This window comes from Cyclopterus lumpus, chromosome 24 (genome assembly GCF_009769545.1).
Source record: "Cyclopterus lumpus isolate fCycLum1 chromosome 24, fCycLum1.pri, whole genome shotgun sequence".
Taxonomy (NCBI): Eukaryota; Metazoa; Chordata; class Actinopteri; order Perciformes; family Cyclopteridae; genus Cyclopterus; species Cyclopterus lumpus.
In genome coordinates, this window is record NC_046989.1 from 18,020,433 (window position 1) to 18,041,719 (window position 21,287).

At 45.7% G+C, this 21,287-nt stretch overlaps 1 protein-coding gene across 1 annotated transcript in view; it reads right to left on the minus strand.

Annotated features, from left to right (window-relative positions):
- enah (ENAH actin regulator) overlaps nucleotides 1–21,287 on the minus strand; it is a 154,440-nt gene that overhangs the window by 65,864 nt on the left and 67,289 nt on the right. Inside the window, exon 3 of the mRNA XM_034526953.1 lies at nucleotides 18,136–18,313. Coding sequence (XP_034382844.1) covers nucleotides 18,136–18,313 — 178 coding nt within the window. The remainder of the gene's footprint in view (nucleotides 1–18,135; nucleotides 18,314–21,287) is intronic.

Sequence of the window (21,287 nt, forward strand, 5' to 3'; positions counted from 1 at the left end):
TTTAATGTTCATAAAACATTATTCTAATGATCCAACATGTGACGTAGGATGGGGAGCCAAAACTGATTGGCTCATTGGATCACTTGTTTTCTGATGGTGGCGGCCCACAAACAAACTTAGACTAGGTTGTCTAATTTCACACTTTGTGGGTTGATAGGCACTCCAGATACCCCAAAATGTATGTGTTCAAGCACTTGAGGAGTGAGTTTTTCATGATAAATCCTCTTTAAAAAATAAAATCCTGCTCTGACAAAGCAAACGTCCTGAGGCCCATTGATGAGAGCCACCATGCGAGCGTCGGAAAGCTCTTTCTACCAAACCAAAATTAAACTTCTTTCTCTAACCCCAAACAACTCTTTATCTTTTCCAACCTCCCGGCCGTATGTCAACAGAGACTGCCCTCCTTGCTGTCTCTGAGTAACTTCACACTGCTAAAACAGCCTCTCTCTTTTCTGTCCTTATCCTTCTAGACCTTTCTGCGGCATTTGACACAGTGAACCACCAGATCCTTATTTCCTCCCCTTCAGGACCTGGGTATCTCAGGCACTGTGCTCTCCCTTACCGGGCAACTTGGAGAGGATCTGTGTCTGAACCTTGCCCTCTCACAACTGGGGTCCCTTAAGGCTCCGTCCTGGGTCCTCTCCTCTTCTCTCTGTACACTAATTCTCTCGATTCTGTCATTCGCTCGCATGGCTTTTCCTACCATAGCTATGCTGATGACACCCAACTGATCCTCTTGTTTCCTCAATCTGAAACACAGGTAGCAGCACAAATCTCTGCCTGTCTGACTGACATCTCTCAGTGGATGTCTGCACACCACCTGAAAATCAACCCTGACAAAACTGAACTACTTTTCCTTCCAGGGAAAGGCTCTCCCACCCATGACCTGACTACCACTTTCAAGAACTCCGTGTTAGCCCCGACTGCCAGGAACCTCTGTGTGATACTCGACAGTCAACTCTCCCTGACAACATTACTCCAACAACACATTCCTGTAGGTACATGCTGCATTACATCAGGAGAATACGTCCTCTTTTTACTCAGAAGACGACAAGTCATTTCACACCTAGACTACTGTAACTCCCTCCTGGCAGGTCTACCTGCTAAGGCCATCCAACCTCTGCAGCTCATCCAGAGTGCAGCAGCTCAACTGGTCTTCAACCTTCCTAAATTCACACACACTACTCCGCTCCTCCGCTCCCTTCACTGGTTACTAGTGGCTGCCCGCATCTGCTTCAAAACATTAGTGCTTGCGTACCGTGCTGCGAACGGATCGGGTCCCTTCTACATCCAGGACATGGCCAATCCTTATACCCCAGCATGTTCACTCCGCTCGGCATCTACTAATCGACTTGTAACTCCGTCACTGCGAGCTAACTCGACAAAATCCAGACTTTTTGCTGTCCTGGCTCCTCAGTGGTGGAACGAGCTCCTCACCGACATCAGGACAGCAGAAAGTCTCTACATCTTCCACCGTAAATTAAAAACACATCTTTTCCAACCATACCTTGAATGAAAACAGATTAGCACTTCAGTGGCACTTACTTATGGTATTTGTGTAGTTTGGCTTTCTTGAAATGCTTTGGATAAAAGCGTCAGCTAAATGATATGTAATGTAATGTAAATGAATTCCGATGCTGTTCTTTAATAAACAAGAAAAAAACCTTTTAAAGAAATATCCACAAATTCTGCAGAAGAGAGGCCCCTGGGAACCCTGTTGAACAATTCATGAGATAATGAGTAAACTTCTTAATTTCATGCGACGCAGTGTGACGAACCTTCTAACACTGCATGTGGTTGCAGCAGTTTTATGATAGGTCACGCTTGTACAAGTGTGTGTGTGTGTGTCGGAGGAGGAGGAGGTCTAGAGGGGCAGCAGGGTACCGACATCTACACTTCTGCCATCTTCACGTTCCACGGACGGCCGCTGGACATTGGAATCCAACTGTTGGAACGTGAGAGGGTGTAGGGGTGACATACACATTCTTAATATAGTGTCTGATCTGCCCAGCAACAAGTGGTCCGGCCTATTGGGCCACGTTGAGGGGTTAAGGCAGGGGTGGGCAAACGTTTTGGCTGAGGGGCCACAATGACTTTTAAAATTTGACAGACGGGCTGGGCCAGTATCAGATGGATGGAGAGTGTTTGTGTGAACTAATATAAATTACAAGTAAAAGCAAATAACTCACTTCCGGGATGAGACTGAAGCGAACGGTCGCGTAAAGAACACCTCCCGGTCGGTCGGAGTTTATTCCCCAATTTAAATACAAGTGACTTTTAAGATTTGTGCTCAATAATAATGGAAGGGGAAAAACACAAGAAGAGCAAGGGAAAGCCATATGGGAAAGTAGATAAAACTGATAAAACAGCGACTGAAGGGGCCATTACGGACGAACATCGTGAGTGTCATGGCGGACATAGCCAAAATTCCGAGCTAACGCTAGCTGCGGTGGACATGGAAAGCAACATTGCCGCCATACGTAAAGACATAAAAAAAACGTGGCCACGGAGTTGAAGTCCGAATTGGGTAACTTTCGAAACAAAATCAGAGAAGATTTGAAAGAGGAGCTAACTGACATAAGAAAGGAAATTCAACAGAAGCTATGCGAAGTGGTAGCCGACCTCAAAGCTACAGCCGACAGGGTGGGTGAAGCAGAGACGTAGAGACATAGCCAACCTAGAAGAGTGGAACATTGACTTTCAGGAGGTGCTGAGTTGCTCACTACAAACCCAGGAACGTTTACAGATGAAGCTTACGGACATGGAAGTACGCTCGAGGCGTAACAATCTTCGCATTTACGGCATCCCAGAGGGGACTGAGGGAGACAATATTCAGCAGTTTATTGAGAATTTCATTAAAAAAAGAATTGGAGCCCCTCGCCGAAGCTGAACTTGGTATACAGAGATGTCATTGAGCGCTCGGCCCCAGTGATGCGCAGCCCAGGTCAGTGATTGCATACTTCCAGGAGTTGAAAACTAAAGATCTAGTGTTACACTCTGCATGGAAGAAGAAGGAGATCTACCACACTGGCAGGAGGATCTACTTCGACCACGACTACCCCGCTGAAACTTTGGCAAAGAGGAAGGAGTGCAAATAAGGAGAATTCTTCATGAAAAAGGAATACGATTCCAAACACCACCGCCAGCCAAGCTACGAGTCTTCTTCGATGGTGGGCCGATAACCTACGGGAGCGCGGCGGATGCGGCACAGGATTTAAAGACCAGGGGAATCTCTGTCGAGTTGGAGAAGTCGGCTGATGAGTCTGGGATCCCGGAGAAGACAAGGAGGACCTGGCAGCGAGCAGGGACTACATCCAGCCGACAGACCCGCCAAGAGTGGATTAAGGAGAAGCTGCAAGGCTTTCACCGGCCAAAATAAAGAGACAGGGGGAATGGGAGGTAACAGACTGATACACGATTTTTCATATTAAACGGCAAAGAATCGGGTAAGCAAGGTTACTGCCCAGTTAAGGACATTTATTAATGACATTTGTTTTAAGGGATGAAACTGTATGCCCGTGATTTTATTATCTTTTCTTTGTATAGTATTGGCTTGCTCTTAGCTTATAGAGTGAATATAGTTGACCGAATATGGGTAAGGGATCTGGTAACACACAAAGTGCACAAAATACACTCACTAGGTAGGGGTATTATAGGTTGCACTGAAGGGGGGCTCTGGGGGCTAACTAGACTACTCCCCCCACAAAAGAAGTGGTTTTCTACTTCAAAATGGAGGTCCAGTTTTGTGATATGTTTGCTTGTTTTGTCTTGTATTCACTTGTTGAGTTCATTCTATGGTTCAAGAATAGTTCAAGTTTGGTCACCAATGGTACATAACTCTTGTGTTAACCGTGGGTTTAAATGCAATGTCAGGAATATAGGGTGATTACCCTAAATGTAAATGGTTTACACAATCCAAGTAAGAGGGGTAAGATAATTGCAAAGATGAAAAGGGAAAAGTTGCATGTAATGTTTTGGCAGGAAACCCATCTTAACTACATGGAACATGAAAAGTTAAAAAAACTAGGGTTTAAAAATACCTTTCATTCGTCCTATAAGAAAGGGAAAAGGAGAGGAGTAGCGATACTAATTTCTAACAGGGTGAACTTCCGACTGGTTTCTAAAGTTTGTGACAGTGAGGGTCGATATGTCTTTCTTAAAGGGTATCTTGACCAGAAAGAAGTCACATTAGTCAATGTGTATATTCCACCAGGGCAGGCCAATTCTTGTATTAGGGAAATTTTTTGACCTGATAGCCTCTGAGGCCTCCGGTGTTCTAATATGTGGAGGAGATTGGAACATTCTGTTACAATCTAAACATGACTCCTCTAATACATTTAAGAGGCTAACTCCTAATGCCAGGATAACAAAAAAATTGTTGACGGCGCTAGGACTGATCGATGTATGGAGGGACCCAAAAGAAAAACAATTCACATTCTATTCAGCAAGTAAAGGTGTATACTCAAGAATTGACTATTTTTTTACTTACAACTCAGACAGACACAGACTTAAAGATTGTAGGATAGGGGCCAGATACATATCTGACCACTCAGCTGTTTATTTAACTGTGCATCTGGATAATAAAAAGAAAAACACGCTGTGGCGACTTAACACAAGCATCTTGAATGACAAGACATGCAAGGAATATGTGCAGAAGGAACTTAAAGATTATATGGACAATAACAATAATGGAGAAGTATCGTTTTGTGGGATGCTGCAAAAGCAGTGATTAGAGGAAGGCTCATAGCATTGGGCGCACACAGAAAAAAGGAAAGATATAAAAAGATGTCTGATCTAGAAGAGAATCTTAAAGTTCTGGAGAGGGAACATATCGAAAATAAGGAACCTTATATTCTAAATCAAATAAGAAATGTCAGAAAAGAAATAAACAAACTATGTGAGGAAGAACTAGAGAAGAGATATAAGAAGAGACAGATATTGTAACTGATGTTCAGAATATGGAGAGAATGACTTTCTCGCTGAATCTACGGTTCGATAGATTTTTTAAGTATTGGGAAAAATGGATTGTGTTTGTGACCTCACAGGATCATCACTGATCTGTTATTGGGTGAATTGACATTTATTTCCATCAGTATACCATTGGCATAAATGTATAGGTGACCAACCTTTTGTTCATGTATGTATGTTTGTCTCATTGTATCTTTAAAAAAGAAAGTATAAGAAAAAAAAAAAAAAGAAAGCCAATAACTCAAAAGTAAAGAAAACGTTTCAGTGGGAACAGTGACGGGCACAAATTACTGCTCAGTGCTTTGAAAGAACATTTTCCGAGCAATAAGACATATAGAACCCCTTTAAGCTCCTGGATTAAATCAAACTACGGTACTTCATCAAGCGACATCACTTAATAAATCCTATGTTATAGGAGTTACATAGTCATGGCTGGGATGTGCAGCACCTGCCGCATTGCCCAGGAGTGGACCAAAACCCAAATACTGCCATGAATTACATATCAGTGCAGGACTCTATAGTGATATAGGCACTGAATAAAAAAATAGGATGGAATCCTTTGAACTGAAGCGCGAGAAACACGCGGCGAGAGACAGACCATCTGTCGCTCTACATGTGATCCTCGTTGTAAACAAACACTGAAGACTAAAGCGAGGAGAGCGTGATGAGATGGGAAGGAAACGAGGGGGGTAATTTCTGTCAACGCTGAATTACAAGCAGATCAGTTCGGATGGAAGAGGAAGAAGTGTGCCGCCAGTGTGTACCAGAGCTGGAAGCAGATTCAGCGGCATGACATTTTAGGCAGTTCTGTGGAGTTCGATAAGCGGAAAAATGACAAAAGGCAGTGATTTGGTCATTTTTTCAGCGTTGGTTACTTGCTGTTTCTGTTTAGATTGTTTTATTGTTTATTCTGTACTGGTAGCTGCTTCTGGGCATGTTTTAACGTACCGGGTATGATCGTGTATGCAACGAATAAACGCTGATTTGAAACACAGACAACTATTGCCGTAACTCAGTATGGTCGTTTACATCCGTCTCAGCTCAGACAATTGGTTCTGTAATCTTTTATTTTCTCTCTCAGGCGTTCGGTATTAGTTCAATGCAGATGTATCAGTGTAAAATGTCGGCAGATACGCCAAATCAGGTTTGAGATAAACATCATTACATGGTTTGTCCATCAGAGGGCACTGACAAGTGTAATTTTACACTGTAAAATGTACCGCTGTCTCTAAGTTCTATGACGCCCATGTCTGTACTGCATTATGAAAATACTTCTCATGCCTTACGATCCGTTTATAGCGCTGCTTATTTATATTATTCATAAAGCTTTATAACAATAATCACATCACATTAAAAAGCATTTTTTATATTATAATATCTGGTTGAATGCATTAGAATGTTATTATAAGTGCCCGGAAAACCTCTAATGGGAGGCGTCCAGGAGGCATCCTGACTAGATGCCCGAACCACCTCAGCTGACTCCTTTCGACACGAAGGAGCAGCGACTCGACTCCAAGCTCCCCCCTGATGTCCGAGCTCCTTACCCTATCTCTAAGGCTGAGCCCGGCCACCCTACGGAGGAAGCTCATTTCGGCCGCTTGTATCCGAGATCTCGTTCTTTCGGTCACGACCCAGAGTTTGTGACCATAGGTGAGGGTTGGAACGTAGACCGACCAGTAAATGGAGAGCTTTGCCTTCCGGCTCAGCTCCCCTCTTCACCAAGACGGACCGGTACAGCGCCTGTTTTACTGCTGCAGCCGCACCGATCCGCCTGTCGATCTCCCGCTCCACCTTACCCTCACTCGTGAACAAGACCCTGAGATACTTGAACTCCTTCGCTTGGGGTAGGCAATATTTCATATTTATCAATATAACAAAATACAAATTACATAAAAAATACAACTCACCATTAGGCTGAATTATTGCCACAGATTTGCAGAGAGGGCCTGTGAGAATCACCTCGAGCAGTAAACTCCTGATATTGTCTTTTAAAATGCAGCTTTCTTTTTCTTGGAAGTAGGAGGCTCTTCTTCTGTCTCCTCTTTCCAAAGAAACTCCCCAAAGACGTCTGTTTTTTACTTAATTTTTGGAGGTAACGTATCACGTGACCGAGACGAGTGTCTTGACGTGTCCAGAGGCTCAGACACACAGATGGATGTATCCGGTAATTAAAAAAACAAAAACATCTTTCAGACCTTAATATTCAATCAAAGATTTTCTCATTCATTCTTTCTGTGCGGCCCGGTACCAAGGGAGCCCAGAGGTTGGGGACCACTGGACTAATTAATTCTGCAGCGGGCATGTCTGCGGGTACCTTGGTGACGGGGCCTTGAAGGGGTCCTGGGTTTACCAAAGTCTTCAGCAGCAGTCAGAAAATATACACAAAGCTGATGACACCCTAGCTTTTCCACTCGCTCTTTACCTTCTTCTCTCTCACCAGCATCGGCCTCTCTTCCTCATCCACTGTCTCAGTCTCTCTACTGTTGTCCAGCTGTGTTGCAATGTTTTAGTCTGCCACTTTGCCAACCCGGTATGGGGTCAGATCAGTCTCAATAATTGCAAATACACACAGAGACTTACAAATGCAAACACAAAGATTTACAAATGCGCACAGAACAATTTACAAATGCACACAGAAGGATTTACAAATAAATTAGACTCACAAATGCACGCAGAACGATACACAAATACCTTTCCAATGCACACATAAATAAATTACGATTTATATAAATGTAAAAGAAAAACCACAAATACATTTCTGCATTTCTATGTGGATTCTTCTATTTGTTTGTGGATTTGTATGTATTTATTTGTCAATCGCACTGCATTTGTTTGTGGATTGCTTCACATGTGCCGTAACCCCCCACTGTCGGAGGTGTTGTACCCTTGAATGTTTACAGCTTGCTCCTCACCCCAAGCCAACTGTTTCTATGGGACGGGGATGAAGTGGTGTCTCTGTATGTCCTCTCTCGGGTTTCAAACCCCTCGTCTCCACGAAGCCCCCACATGTCCCACTGTTGCCAGGGGCCGTAGAGACTGAAAATAAATGAAGACTTTCTTTTCTCCACATGTCTCCGTGGAGACTAGCTGCTGCAGAGTCTGAAAGATGCTGCTGACACAAGGACACACCGCTGGCTCCTAGTCTGCTTTCTACTCTCTATTTTTAATCCTTTTAAATTATTGGCACTTTCAAAGAGTTGTGCTTTTCAAAACACTACAGTTAGTATTCACGACGTAAAGTTACCGTGAGGAACTTTCGACTGGTTAGGAAACGGTTCCAGTCTCATACTTAGTCATCTATTTGGCCTACGTAAGGAAGCAAGACCATCAGTGAGTAATCGTGTTCATCCTGAACTTGTTTCCTAAAGAGAATCACATTTATACACAAATCTATCCATCAATCAGTTTCTGTCCCCTGTCCCCTCCCCCCTCAACCCCGTCCTGATCGGACATGCCAGGAGAGGATTTAGGCGCCAGACCACAACACAGACAGACAACCCGGTGGCCTGTGACCCGTCCCTCCCTCTCCTGATCCCGGGCCTCCCACCCCCGCTCGACTTTAGCCTTTTTAGGAGAAAAGAGAAACACACAAACACAGTGTGTGTGTGTGTGTGTGTGTTTGAGTGAGAGACTGGATCCTAACTCGGCTGTGTGGGGGGGCTCGCCGTTTGGTCAGAGGGGGAGAAACTTTTCCTCTCTGACTCAACAACTGGTTTTACTGATGAAACCAGTGTGTGTGTATGTGTGTGTATACTGTATACAGACAAGTCCTCGAGTCTAGGAGCGTGTGTCATGATTCTACACATACATGAGTATACACACTTTCCACATGTCAACAGTCACCACATCCAGTTGCTTCGCTAAGACAGAAACTATTCTGTGCTTTGTTAAAATTAATGTGGAATCGGTGTGTACTTCGTGGGGCGACTGTGGGTTAGTGGTTAGCACGTCCGTCTTTCAATCAGGGGGTTGGCAGTTCAAATCCTAGTCTACTTGAGCAAGACACTTAACCCTGCGTTGCTGCCCGTAGCTGTGTCTACAGTGTATAATGTAAAGTGTCTTTGAGTATCTTAAAAATCAAAAGTAACCACAAGAGGAGTCATACAAAATAACCTCATAAAGGTTAGCAACAGTGCAACCAAACAGGATAATTAAATGGTGGCTCCTAAATATTAGATCTCTGTCATCTAAAACTGTATTAGTAAATGATTTGATATCAGACAATCACATTCATTTATTGTGTCTTACTGAAACCTGGCTGAGCCATGAAGAATATGTCAGCCTAAATGAATCAACTCCTCTAAGTCATATTAATACTCACATTCCTCGAGGCACCGGCCGAGGAGGTGGAGTAGCAGCCATCTTTGACTCAAGCCTATTAATGAATCCTAAACCTAAATTAAAGCTGCGAGCAGCAATGAATGGGTCGTTGCTCACCCGCGCCAGTCGTGGTAGCTGGCAGGACGCCGACCCGCTTGGCCGAGAACGCGGGGCCGCCAGTTGTACGTTTTACCGTTTGTCGCGTAACCCCGATATTCTTTTGCGTCGACTGTGACTGAAAATAAGCTCGTCGATATCCTCAGGCCGCGACAAGCACGACGAGTTTGGGGCAGATTCGAGCAAGTCTAGTTGAGCCAGCAGGTGGCGCTCTGACTATGACTGAAATTAGACTAGTCGATATCCTCAGGCCGCGACTTGTAACAAGCATGACAAGTGTGGGGCAGATTTGAGCAAGTCCAGTTGAGCCAGCAGGTGGCGCTCTGACTATGACTGAAATTAGACTTGTCGATATCCTCAGGCCGTGACTTGTAACAAGCATGACGATTTTGGGGCAGATTCGAGCAGGTCCAGTTGAGCCAGTAAGTGGCGCAATGAGAATGTGAACATATACATGCACCATGTGTCTCTACGTTAAGTGTAGATCACGTTGTGTAAATTACATGTGAATCTGATGCATTTTAGGCTTATTTGTTTTGACCAGTAGGGGCACTTTGAGAATGTGAACAGATACATGCATCATGTGTCTCTACGTGAAGTCTAGACCACGTAATGTAAATTAAAGGTAAAAAACAAAAGTGATGAAAAAATGTGCCCTGGCCTGGATTTGAAAACACAACTCCGACACTCAAGGCAGGTCTTCATCACACTGCACCACCGGTTTGCTGAAAAAATTTGAGCGGAACTCGTATAGCTAGAAAATATTAGTGTCTAAAACTTGTCATTTTATTTTTTTCTTACCTTTTGTAAGACAATATGTGTGTTTTATTGTATTCTGCAGGAGCAAATAAATTCTGGAAAAGAAATCATCCGAGTAAACTTCTTCCCTGCCCAATACAAATCTGTTACATATATAAATATATAGATGCAGACATAATTATTTATATAATTATATATTGTGTCTATAAATGTATAGTTTATATTTAAAACAAATATGTATTTAATATATATATATATATATATATATATATATATATATATATATATATATATATATATATATTCTGGTCTAAAACTTGTCATTTTATTTTTTTAGTTGGTGTTCCTATGACATTTTCAAAAGTTTCTTCTTGGAAATGTGTTCAGGGCTTGACTGGCATCATGCATGATTATTTTTGGAAAGATTGGTTTAGTTAAAACAACAGTCTCTAGCATAACAAAAAACAGAAAGTGGGATTTTCTTAGAATTTTTTTAACGACAAGTGAGAGTGGGTGAAAACAACGTTTTTTGCAGAATAATCATGCTCAAGGCCTTCTGATCATCCTGGAAAGAATATTGAAGTCGATCGGAATTGTTTTGTGGGAAATAACGTTAAATGTATAACGGCAAAAAACGAGCGAAAAACACGAAAAACGGCCAACTTCACCCTAACAAACTCAATAGGGTCCCCTTGGACTGACTTCGTCAGTCGCTCGGACCCTAATAATAATAATAATAGACGAAGCAATCTCCATAGGGTCCTCTCGGACTGACTTCGTCAGTCGCTCGGACCTTAATAAGAGGAATAATAAGAACCCTAACAATTTCAATAGGGTCCTCTCAGACTGACGTCAGTCGCTCTGACCCTAATTAAACTACAACTCATTTGAAAGCCTTGTTCTTAGTCTTTCACATCCAACCTGGAAAACATTTGTTATACTGCATCAGCCACCAGGTCCATATTCAGAATTTCTATCTGAATTGAGGTTATTATTGTAGGAGATTTTAATATTAATCATCGATAATGATTGCCTTAGTGCTGCATTTACCTAATTGTTGGACTCGATTGGCTTCTGTCAGAGAGTACAGAAACCCACTCACTGCTTTGGCTACACCCTCGACCTTGTTCTTGCATGTGGCATTGACATTGAGCATTTGAAGGTCTTCCCACAGAACCCACTTCTGTCGGACCATTACCTCATAACTTTTGAGTTTATACTCCCGGAGTGTACACTGTTAGTCAAAAGTTTCTACACCAGATGTCTAACTGACAGTGCTGTAGCTAAAATTAAAGAAGCGAATCCTTCTGCATTTGATTCAATACCACGTCTTAATGTGACGGAGGACTCCTGTGCTAACTTTAGTCCGGTCCAGATTGATCATCTTGTCGATTGTGCTACAGGCTCACTGAGAATGACACTAGACTTGATAGCCCCTCTGAAGAAAAAGACGGTAAAGGCAAAGGAGGTTTGCTCAGACCCGCAAATTAAAGCAAACATCACGAAAGCTCGAAAGCATATGGCGTTCCACCAATCTGGAAGAATCACGCTTAGTTTGGCGAAATAGTCTTAAAACATATAAGAAGGCTCTCCGTAATGCCAGAGCAGCCTATTACTCATCAGTAATAGAGAAAAATAAGAACAACCCCAGGTTTCTCTTTAGCACTGTAGCCAGGCTGACAGAGAGTCACGGCTCGTATTCCTATAGACCTCAGTAGTAATGACTTCATGAACTTCTTCAATGAAAAGATTCTAACTAATAGAGGCAAGATTGATGATCTCCTGCCCACAACCAGTGCCGATCTGTCCTTAAGTGGAGTGTCCTTGGAAATGGCTGTATGCCCTGGTGTATATTTTCTCCCATTAACCTTGACCAATTGTCTTCAACGGTTTCTACTTCTAAACCGTCTGCCTGTCTCTTGGACCCCATCCCAACGAGGCTGCTTAAAGAAGCGTTGCCTTTAATTGGCACCTCTGTTGGATATCGTTAATGTGTCTTTGCTAACACCACATTCCTTCAAAGCAGCTGTAATTAAACCTCTCCTAAAGAAGCCCACTCTTAATCCAGAGGTGTTAGCTAACTACAGACCAATCTCTAACCTTCCCTTCCTCTCTAAGATTCTTGAGAAAGTAGTCGCAAATCAGTTGCATAACTTTCTACATCATAATAGTTTATTTGAGGAGTTTCAGTCAGGATTTAGAAAACACCACAGCACAGAGACAGCACTGGTGAAAATCACAAATGACCTCCTAATTGCATCAGATAAAGGACTCATCTCTGTACTCTCTTGTTTTGTTAGATCTTAGTGCTGCGTTCGACACCATTTATCATGACATCCTATTACAGAGACTGGATCAGTCGATTGGCATTTCAGGTACCGCACTAAGTTGGTTTAAATCCTATTTATCAGATCGATCTCAATTTGTATTTGTAAACGATGAAGCCTCAATGACCACCAACGTTAATCACGGAGTTCCACAAGGTTCTGTGCTTGGACCAACATTATTTACCCTATATATGCTTCCTTTGGGCAACATCATCAGGAAACACTCCATAAACTTTCATTGTTATGCAGATGATACTCAATTATATCTATCGATCAAACCAGAGGAGACCAACCAGCTCGCTAAAATTCAAGCATGTCTTAAACCATTCGCGCTTTACTTTCCTTTGAACAAGACAAGAAAAATGACAGAGATATTATTTAGATTGATATATCTTCTCCTCGCCGCACTCTTTTCTTCTCTGCTTTTGTGCCCTCAGGATAAAAGCACCTCACACCAGCTCAATATAAATCGGCCCCATAAAAGGTGAAGATGCTGTCAACGTTAAAGGAGCTGCAGAAACAATACTCCATGGCTTTAAAGACTGTCTGCCATTACTGAGCGGTCAGTGTTATTAACTGTCCTCACTGTCTGCAGACTGGTGCCCCTCTATTATAGAAAGGGTCCTGTGGAGTGTGAACAGCTGCCTGGATCAGGTCTCTAATAACAACTGCTACTCTGAAGCAAAAACCTCCGCAGCTACATTTTTTTACTCATACGTCTTACTCATACTTTTTCATGCCCTCAAGTGGGAGAACCTAAAAAGAGGAACAACAACAATAACAACAAGTCAAACAGGTGGCAGCCTTTTTCTTTGCCCAACATTCCTGACGTGGGACATGATAATGTGATCGTGTTAGGACGCTGGTGCCGCGGAGTGCAGATGTCGTAGTGAAATACAGCGGGTTGAAAAGGGGAAACCTGTCGCCTTCCTCTGGTTTCGGTACACGGGGGTGTGGGGGGAGCACATGAGGCTGAGCAGGACTCTTCTTCACCGACTAACACATACTATTTTGGGAAAGTGGATCTTTCCCTACACATTCAGGTCACACTCCATAGTAACCAGAGCATCGATTAAAAGGTTTTAGCATCCATCCATCCATCCATTATCACCCGCTTATCCGGGGTCGGGTCGCGGTGGCAGCAGGTTCAGCAGGCCGACCCAGGCTTCCCTCTCACCCGCAGCACTTTCCAGCTCATTCTGGGGGATCCCGAGGTGTTCCAAGGCCAGCTGGGAGATATAATCCCTCCAGCGTGTCCTCGGTCTTCCCCGGGGCCTCCTACCAGTTGGACGTGCCCGGAAAACCTCTAATGGGAGGCGTCCAGGAGGCATCCTGACTAGCTGCCCGAACCACCTCAGCTGACTCCTTTCGACACGAAGAAGCAGCGACTCGACTCCAAGCTCCCCCCTGATGTCCGAGCTCCTTACCCTATCTCTAAGGCTGAGCCCGGCAACCCTACGGAGTAAGCTCATTTCGGCCCCTTGTATCCGAGATCTCGTTCTTTCGGTCACGACCCAGAGTTTGTGACCATAGGTGAGGGTTGGAATGTAGACCGACCAGTAAATGGAGAGCTTTGCCTTCCGGCTCAGCTCCCTCTTCACCAAGACGGACCAGTACAGCGCCTGTTTTACTGCTGCAGCCGCACCGATCCGCCTATCGATCTCCCGCTCCACCTTACCCTCACTCGTGAACAAGACCCCGAGATACTTGAACTCCTTCGCTTGGGGTAGGCAGTTTGCCCCCACCTGGAGGGAGCAATCCGCCGGTTTCCGGCAGAGCACCATGGCCTCAGATTTGGAGGTGCTAACTCTCATCCCTGCCGCTTCGCACTCGGCTGCAAAACGCCCCAGTGAATGCTGGAGGTCACGGTCCGAGGAGGCAAACAGGACCACATCATCCGCAAACAGCAGAGAGGCGATCCCGAGACTCCCGAACCGGATCCTCTCCGCCCCCTGGCTGCGCCTAGATATCCTGTCCATGAAGGTCAAGAACAGGACCGGTGATAAAGGGCAGCCCTGGCGGAGGCCAACACCCACCGGGAACGTGTCTGACTTACTACCGAGGAGACGAACACAGCTCCTACTGCAGGCGTACAGAGACCGGATGTCCCGTGCCAACGGGTCCGGCACCCCATACTCCCGCAGCACCCCCCACAAAAACCCCCGAGGGACCCGGTCGAAAGCCTTCTCCAGGTCTACAAAGCACATGTAAACTGGTTGGGCAAACTCCCAGGACCCCTCCAGTAATCTTGCGAGGGTAAAGAAATGGTCCACTGTTCCACGACCGGGACGGAATCTGCACTGTTCGTCTTGAATCTGAGGTTCGACAAGCGGTCGGAGCCTCCTCTACAGCACCCTGGCATAAGCTTTTCCCGGGAGGCTGAGCAGTGTGATACCACGATAGTTCGAGCACACTCTCCGGTCCCCCTTCTTGAAGATGGGAACCACCACCCCGGTCTGCCAGTCCATGGGCACTGTTCCCGACCCCCATGCGACACTGAAAAGGCGTGTCAACCAAGACAGCCCAACAATGTCCAGCGCTTTCAGCATCTCAGGGCGGATCTCATCCACCCCTGGCGCCTTGCCACCAAGGAGCTTTTTGACTACCTTAGCGACCTCTGCCAGGGATATGGGTGAATCCACCCCAAAGTCTTCCGGCGCTGCCCCCTCTCCGGGGGACATGTTGGCCGGGTTTAGGAGTTCCTCAAAGTGCTCTTTCCACCGCCCGACGATGTCCCCAGTCCGGGTCAGCAGTTCCCCCCCCTGCTGAGAACAGCCTGGGGTAGACCCTGCTTTCCCTTCCTGAGCCGTCGGATGGTTTGCCAGAACTTCCTTGAGGCCAACCGAAAGTCCTTCTCCATGGCCTCCCCGAACTCCTCCCATGCCCGAGTTTTAGCCTCCGCGACCATCGCAACTGCAGCCCTTCTGGCCCGCCGGTACCCGTCAGCTGCTTCAGGAGACCCCTGGGCCAGCCAGGCCCGAAAGGCTTCCCTCACCCCCGGTGTCCACCACCGGGTTCTCGGGTTGCCGCCACGACAGGCACCGATGACCTTCCGACCACAGCCCCGAGCAGCCGCGTCCACAATAGAGGCTTTGAACAAGGTCCACTCGGATTCCATGTCCCCAGCCTCCCTCTGGATTTGTGAGAAGTTCTTCCGGAGGTGGGAGTTGAAGACCTCCCGGACAGGATCCTCTGCCAGACGTTCCCAGTTCACCCTCACTACACGTTTGGGCTTGCCAGGTCTCTCTAGCCGAGTCCCCCGCCATCTGATCCAACTCACCACCAGGTGGTGATCAGTTGACAGCTCTGCTCCTCTCTTCACCCGAGTGTCCAAGACATACGGCCGCAGATCAGATGATACGATTACAAAGTCGATCATTGATCTCCGGCCTAAGGTGTTCTGGTACCAGGTACACTTATGAGCCACCTTATGTTCGAACATGGTGTTCGTTATGGACAAACTGTGGCTAGCACAGAAGTCCAACAACAAAACACCATTCGGGTTCAGATCGGGCAAGCCGTTCCTCCCAATCACGCCCCGCCAGGTTTCTCTGTCATTGCCCACGTGAGCGTTGAAGTCTCCCAGGAGAACTATGGAGTCGGCAGGCGGCGCCCTTTCCAGGACCCCTCCCACCGACTCCAAAAAGGCCGGATACTCCGAAATGCTGTTCGGTGCATGAGCACAAACGACAGTCAGAGCCTTACTCCCCGAAAACTCCAACACAGCGGCGCTCAGCCGGGGGCTCGTGAGTATCCCCACTCCCGCCTGGCGCCTCTTACCCTGGGCAACTCCAGAAAAGGACAAAGTCCAACCCTTCTCGAGGAGCTTGGTTCCAGATCCTATGCTGTGCGTGGAGGTGAGCCCAACTATATCTAGCTGGTACCGCTCCGCCTCCTGCACCAGCTCCGGCTCTTTCCCCGCTAGTGAGGTGACGTTCCACGTCCCTAGAGCTAGTCTATGCCGCCGGCGATCGGCCCGCCCAGGTCTCCCGCCTGGCCCGCCGCCCGGTCTACATAGCACCCGGCCCCGATAATTCTCCCTGCGGGTGGTGGGTCCACAGGGTGACTGCTGCTCCATGATGTTTTTTCGGGCTGAGCCCGACCGGGCCCCATGGGCGAAAGCCCGGCCACCAGACGCTCGCCGACGAGCTCCCCTCCTGGGTCTGGCTCCGGGAGGGTGCACCGGTTTCCCTTGTCCGGGCAAGGTAGCTTCAGTCCGTGGGCTACTTATCATCAGGGTTTATTGAACCGCTCTTAGTCTGGGCTCTCCCCCGAGACCTGTTTGCCTTGGGAGACCCTACCAGGGGCTGATGCCCCGGACAACATAGCTCCCAGGATCACTGAGCCACTCAAACTCCTCCACCACGTTAAGGTGGCGATTCATAGGAGGAGCATGAGAAGTGTAATATTTTTTCATTAAATAAATAACTAAACTTGGTAGGGAGAAAGAAGAGAACCCATTACTGTAGTATCACAGTAGATTTAGCTTTCATATGGTAAGTGTTGTCTTCTGAATGTCTCTCCACTGATACGCCGTCTCCTCGAACACACACAAACATACCACACACACACTCAATGCATTATTAGCATAATGAGGCGCATCACTATCAGGTTAATTAGGGGGGGGGGGCTTAGGGAGAGAAGAGGGAATGGTACACAGAGGAGAGGAAATAGGAGAGGAGAGGACAACAGAAGACAGACACTAAATGACGGGAGAGGGAAGGAAAAGAAAAGAGAGGAGGAAGCAGAAAAGGAGAGAAGAAAGTTGAAGAGAAAAAAAGAGAGGAAACGGAGGAGGAGAGGAGAGGGTCTGGGGTATGGCAGGTCATGCAGGGATCACATAAATACAAGGCAGCTCCACATAGAATCTCTGCCTCGTCTTTGTTGGATTATAGATGAAGTCCTGCCTCGATCATGGTAGCTGAAGATTAGTTTTTGGGACGCCAAATCAGACGCAACCACTAACCTCTGTTATAATCTATGCTTTTATTCTCACAGGATAACTGGGGGGAAAACATAGCTCATCATGCTATTTTAGGACAGGAGAGTTCTATTCTCATGTACTGAATGTTTTTGTCTAGCAGAAACTCTAAAAGGGCAGTTTCCTGAAAACAAAATGACGTTATGCTTGTATTTGATTAAAACCCAGGAAGTGTGCAGCATGTCATACCTGGATCTCTCTGCCTTACTACTTTATATCGTCTTAGAAATTAAGATGGTCACTAGAACCTCATAGGGTTGGTTCTATCGAGAATATTTCCACCTTTTAAGGGTGATAACAAGAACCCACCCATGGGGTTCTAATGATAACCTTTTCCTCTTCCAAGGGTTTCATCTCTAGAGCCCACCCAGGGGCTCTACCGAGAACTCCTTTCTATTCCAAGTGTTTCATCAAGAACCTGCCCGTGGTTCTTTATGAGGCTCCTAAAGTCAAGGGCTGATGTGGTGCAGCACAACCTACAACAGGCTTGTGAGCTGGGAGGATCTTTTAACGTCTTTACAATTGTTGAAGAAATCTTTCTTCCAAAAAGGGTTCTTTAGATAAAAAAGGTTTCCCCCCCCCCCCCTCCAGTTATTTTGAGGGTAAACGCTGAGAGGAACACTTTTGGAACCCTTAGGTCAAACCCAAACACAGCAGCCCTACCTGTGTCCTGCGAGTTGAGCACCTCCAGGGCGTGCATCATGGCACTAGCAAATACGTTGGCGTCCTCCTTGCTGCCAAAATTGAGGCCGTAGACCTGCCGGGCGTCGCGCCACTGGTGGAAGGTCTGCGTGGCCTGGTTGTACTTCAGCCCCTTGGGAATGGCACAGTTTATCACCACCTGGAGATGTCCACGATGGGGAAAGGGAGAAGAGGAAACATCCTTTAGATTGGTAATAAGTAATGTGACCATTAAACTGTTCACAGTAATAAAGCTTTATTTAGGGAGCCACAAAGAACAACACGCTGTCGAGTTCTGCACAGCTGTGTTTCTAAAGTCCTGAGAGCTTAACCTTTTAAACCCCAACCTATTTTCTAGGTTTCTGCTCTAAACTAAAAAGGGTGTATCTCTGCAACCACAAAGGCTATTTGAATAATGTCGGTGTTATAATAAAAAGGCAAACCATGTGTGCTTTTGTTCAGATGTGTAAATATTATTATATTTGTTACTTGTTAAGAGTAAATAAAGATGAAAGAGAGCGAAAGTTGAATTCCCGGGTTCGCCTAGAAAAAAAAAGCACTTTCAGGATGATTATCTCTTGGAATGATGTACAGCAAAGGTCAAAACCCACAGAGATCATAGCACAATATGAGACCAGTCTCTATGCAAAGTTTGACTTTGAAAAAGTAAAGCAGAACAAAGTTAGAGAGGTTTTAGTACAGATTAATTTCGGCGAAATGGGCATTTTGAATTTTCTCATGTACCAAACCATATATTTCACTTGTATATTATTTATGATGTTCAATACATCCAAATGTAGCCCAAATATAGCAGTCTTTGTTTATTAGAAGAAGAAAAAAAGCCAAAGATAAGCAACATTTGTGACTGTAAGCGCTAAAGCGATTCATGTTGCTGTGTTCTTTGACTCATATCTCGGTGATGCTTTGGTGCAGAAGGATTTTCTGAAGAAGTTTAGAATCTGTGATAAATCCTCTTGCTCTTTGCTATCTGGCTTTTTCTGATAGCACTGAGCTACGGGTTGCTAGTTCCTAAAACGTACCGAGTGGGCTGACTCATGATGGTTATGATATTTTAATAATTCTTTGAACTCAAACATCAAAATGATGGTTATGATATTTTAATAATTCTTTGAACTCAAACATTAACTGAAAGAATTATTAAAAGCAAGAGGATTTAACAAGAGAACTTGGGCTACAAGAATCAGCCACTGTGTGGAAATGGCTGACTGATTCTTGTTTAATTTGATGTATAACATCAATATATTTGCTCATGTTTATTGTAAGGTTTTACACAGTCTAACTATAATGTGAAAATCGGCCCCCAATTGCGGGCCGTGGGGAGTGACAGGCTAGGGTCTTGTGGAAATGTGACGGCGTGTTTCAAGGCTAACCCTTGAGATCTGTGGCTCAGTTGCACAAATACACACATAAGAACAATCAAAATAATGTTGGTCTCGCTCCATCCACACCCCATCTCTCATTCATGACGCAAGCTCCGTCCGCCATGCTGCCGAGGTCAGGGGCTGAGGGGAAAAAAAGAATTAATTATTGTCCCTCTAAACAGCACTGGGGACACTGCGGCCAATACGTGGCGAAAAGGTCACGTGAAGTCACTTCAGGAAGCACTCGCTCCGTGTTGAAGGGGCTTTCGGTGCTGTAGCTTCGGGGAGGGGGAGAGGAGAGGGGAGGGAATCATATCCTGGGCACGTGGCCAAACAGAAGCGCCTCAAGTTTCTCCTCTCGGAGTTATTGAGACAGACGTGGGTCTCCGAACTTCAGAGAAAAACAAAAGACTCTCCTCTTCTGCATCTTGCATGTGCGCACACGCACACGCACACGCCCACACACACACACACACACACACACACACACACACACACACACGTGAAGAGCATACTGAACCGAAAGATCCTAATCTGCATCATCATCAGTGCATTCATTTCTTTGGCGCTGTGAAGCGATGTGAAAATGCTTCACAGACGATACAGCTGGAAGATTGTGTAATGAGGTTTAATCCCATAATCGCTGTGTCATCTCACGTTCAAACTAATGAGGGACTGAATCCGACACGTTCCTGTGGTCCAACGCTAATCGTGGCGAGTTGAGATTTTCAGAAGCGGAGAGATTAAACTGTACCAAGACCAGCCAGGCATCCTATTGCTTTGACCAATAAACAGCTCTTCCAGCACTAAAAACTGAAACCAATCTGGTAGTTTATATAACTTATTAACAGCGGGCGCTGGTGCCGGCAAAAAGTATTATAACCCCGGCACGAAATAATCTATTGTCAATTTCCGGGGGTTATTACAATGCCTCTCTGGCAGGCGGGAAGGGATTCCCAGTCTGGGTTTGTTGAATGTGAGAAGGAAGTGAGACTCTAGATGCTTGTTGTAGGTGGAGGCGAATAAAAGTCAGCCTGAAGCGCAGCGTGTGAACCGCCAACCTGATCCTTTATGTAAATGTCCAAAAGGCAATTATTTGGTGAGGCCACACTTCGACCAGTGTTTGTTGTTTTTCTTTGTTGTGCGTCATGACTTCAGGATAACAATCCAGGGGTCCGAGTAACGAGATGTATTATTTAGTTGTCTGACCGGCTCCTGTTTCGGTCCACTTCCTCCGTATTTATTTTTTAATGTAAATAGCAACAACAATAGACTGTCTAGCAAGTGGACATCACTGTGATGTCACATATCGGCTGTAGCTCATGGGGAGAGTGGTCGTCCCGTAACCACATGGTACCCAGTTCAGCTATAGATGACCTGATGCTGTCGCACTGATTGCAGAAGAATGCTGCACCGCTAAAGGCGGAGAGGCATCATGACTCCCTGCCTCCCTCCTGCCACAGAGCGAAACTCAAGACAAAAGACAGAGAGAATTGTGGGATTTCTAAAAGGCAGTGCGTGCTGACCCGTCATCACAATCACACACATGCATGCCTCCGGTGGTCCTCATCAACTCATTAATAGCTACTCTGTGTTTTGGAGTCGAGTTCATGTATTGTTACACTTGTGATCATGGTAGCACGGTGGCCTGGGTGGACACACACACACACACACACACACACACACACACACACACACACACACACACACACACACACACACACACACACACACACACACACACACACACAC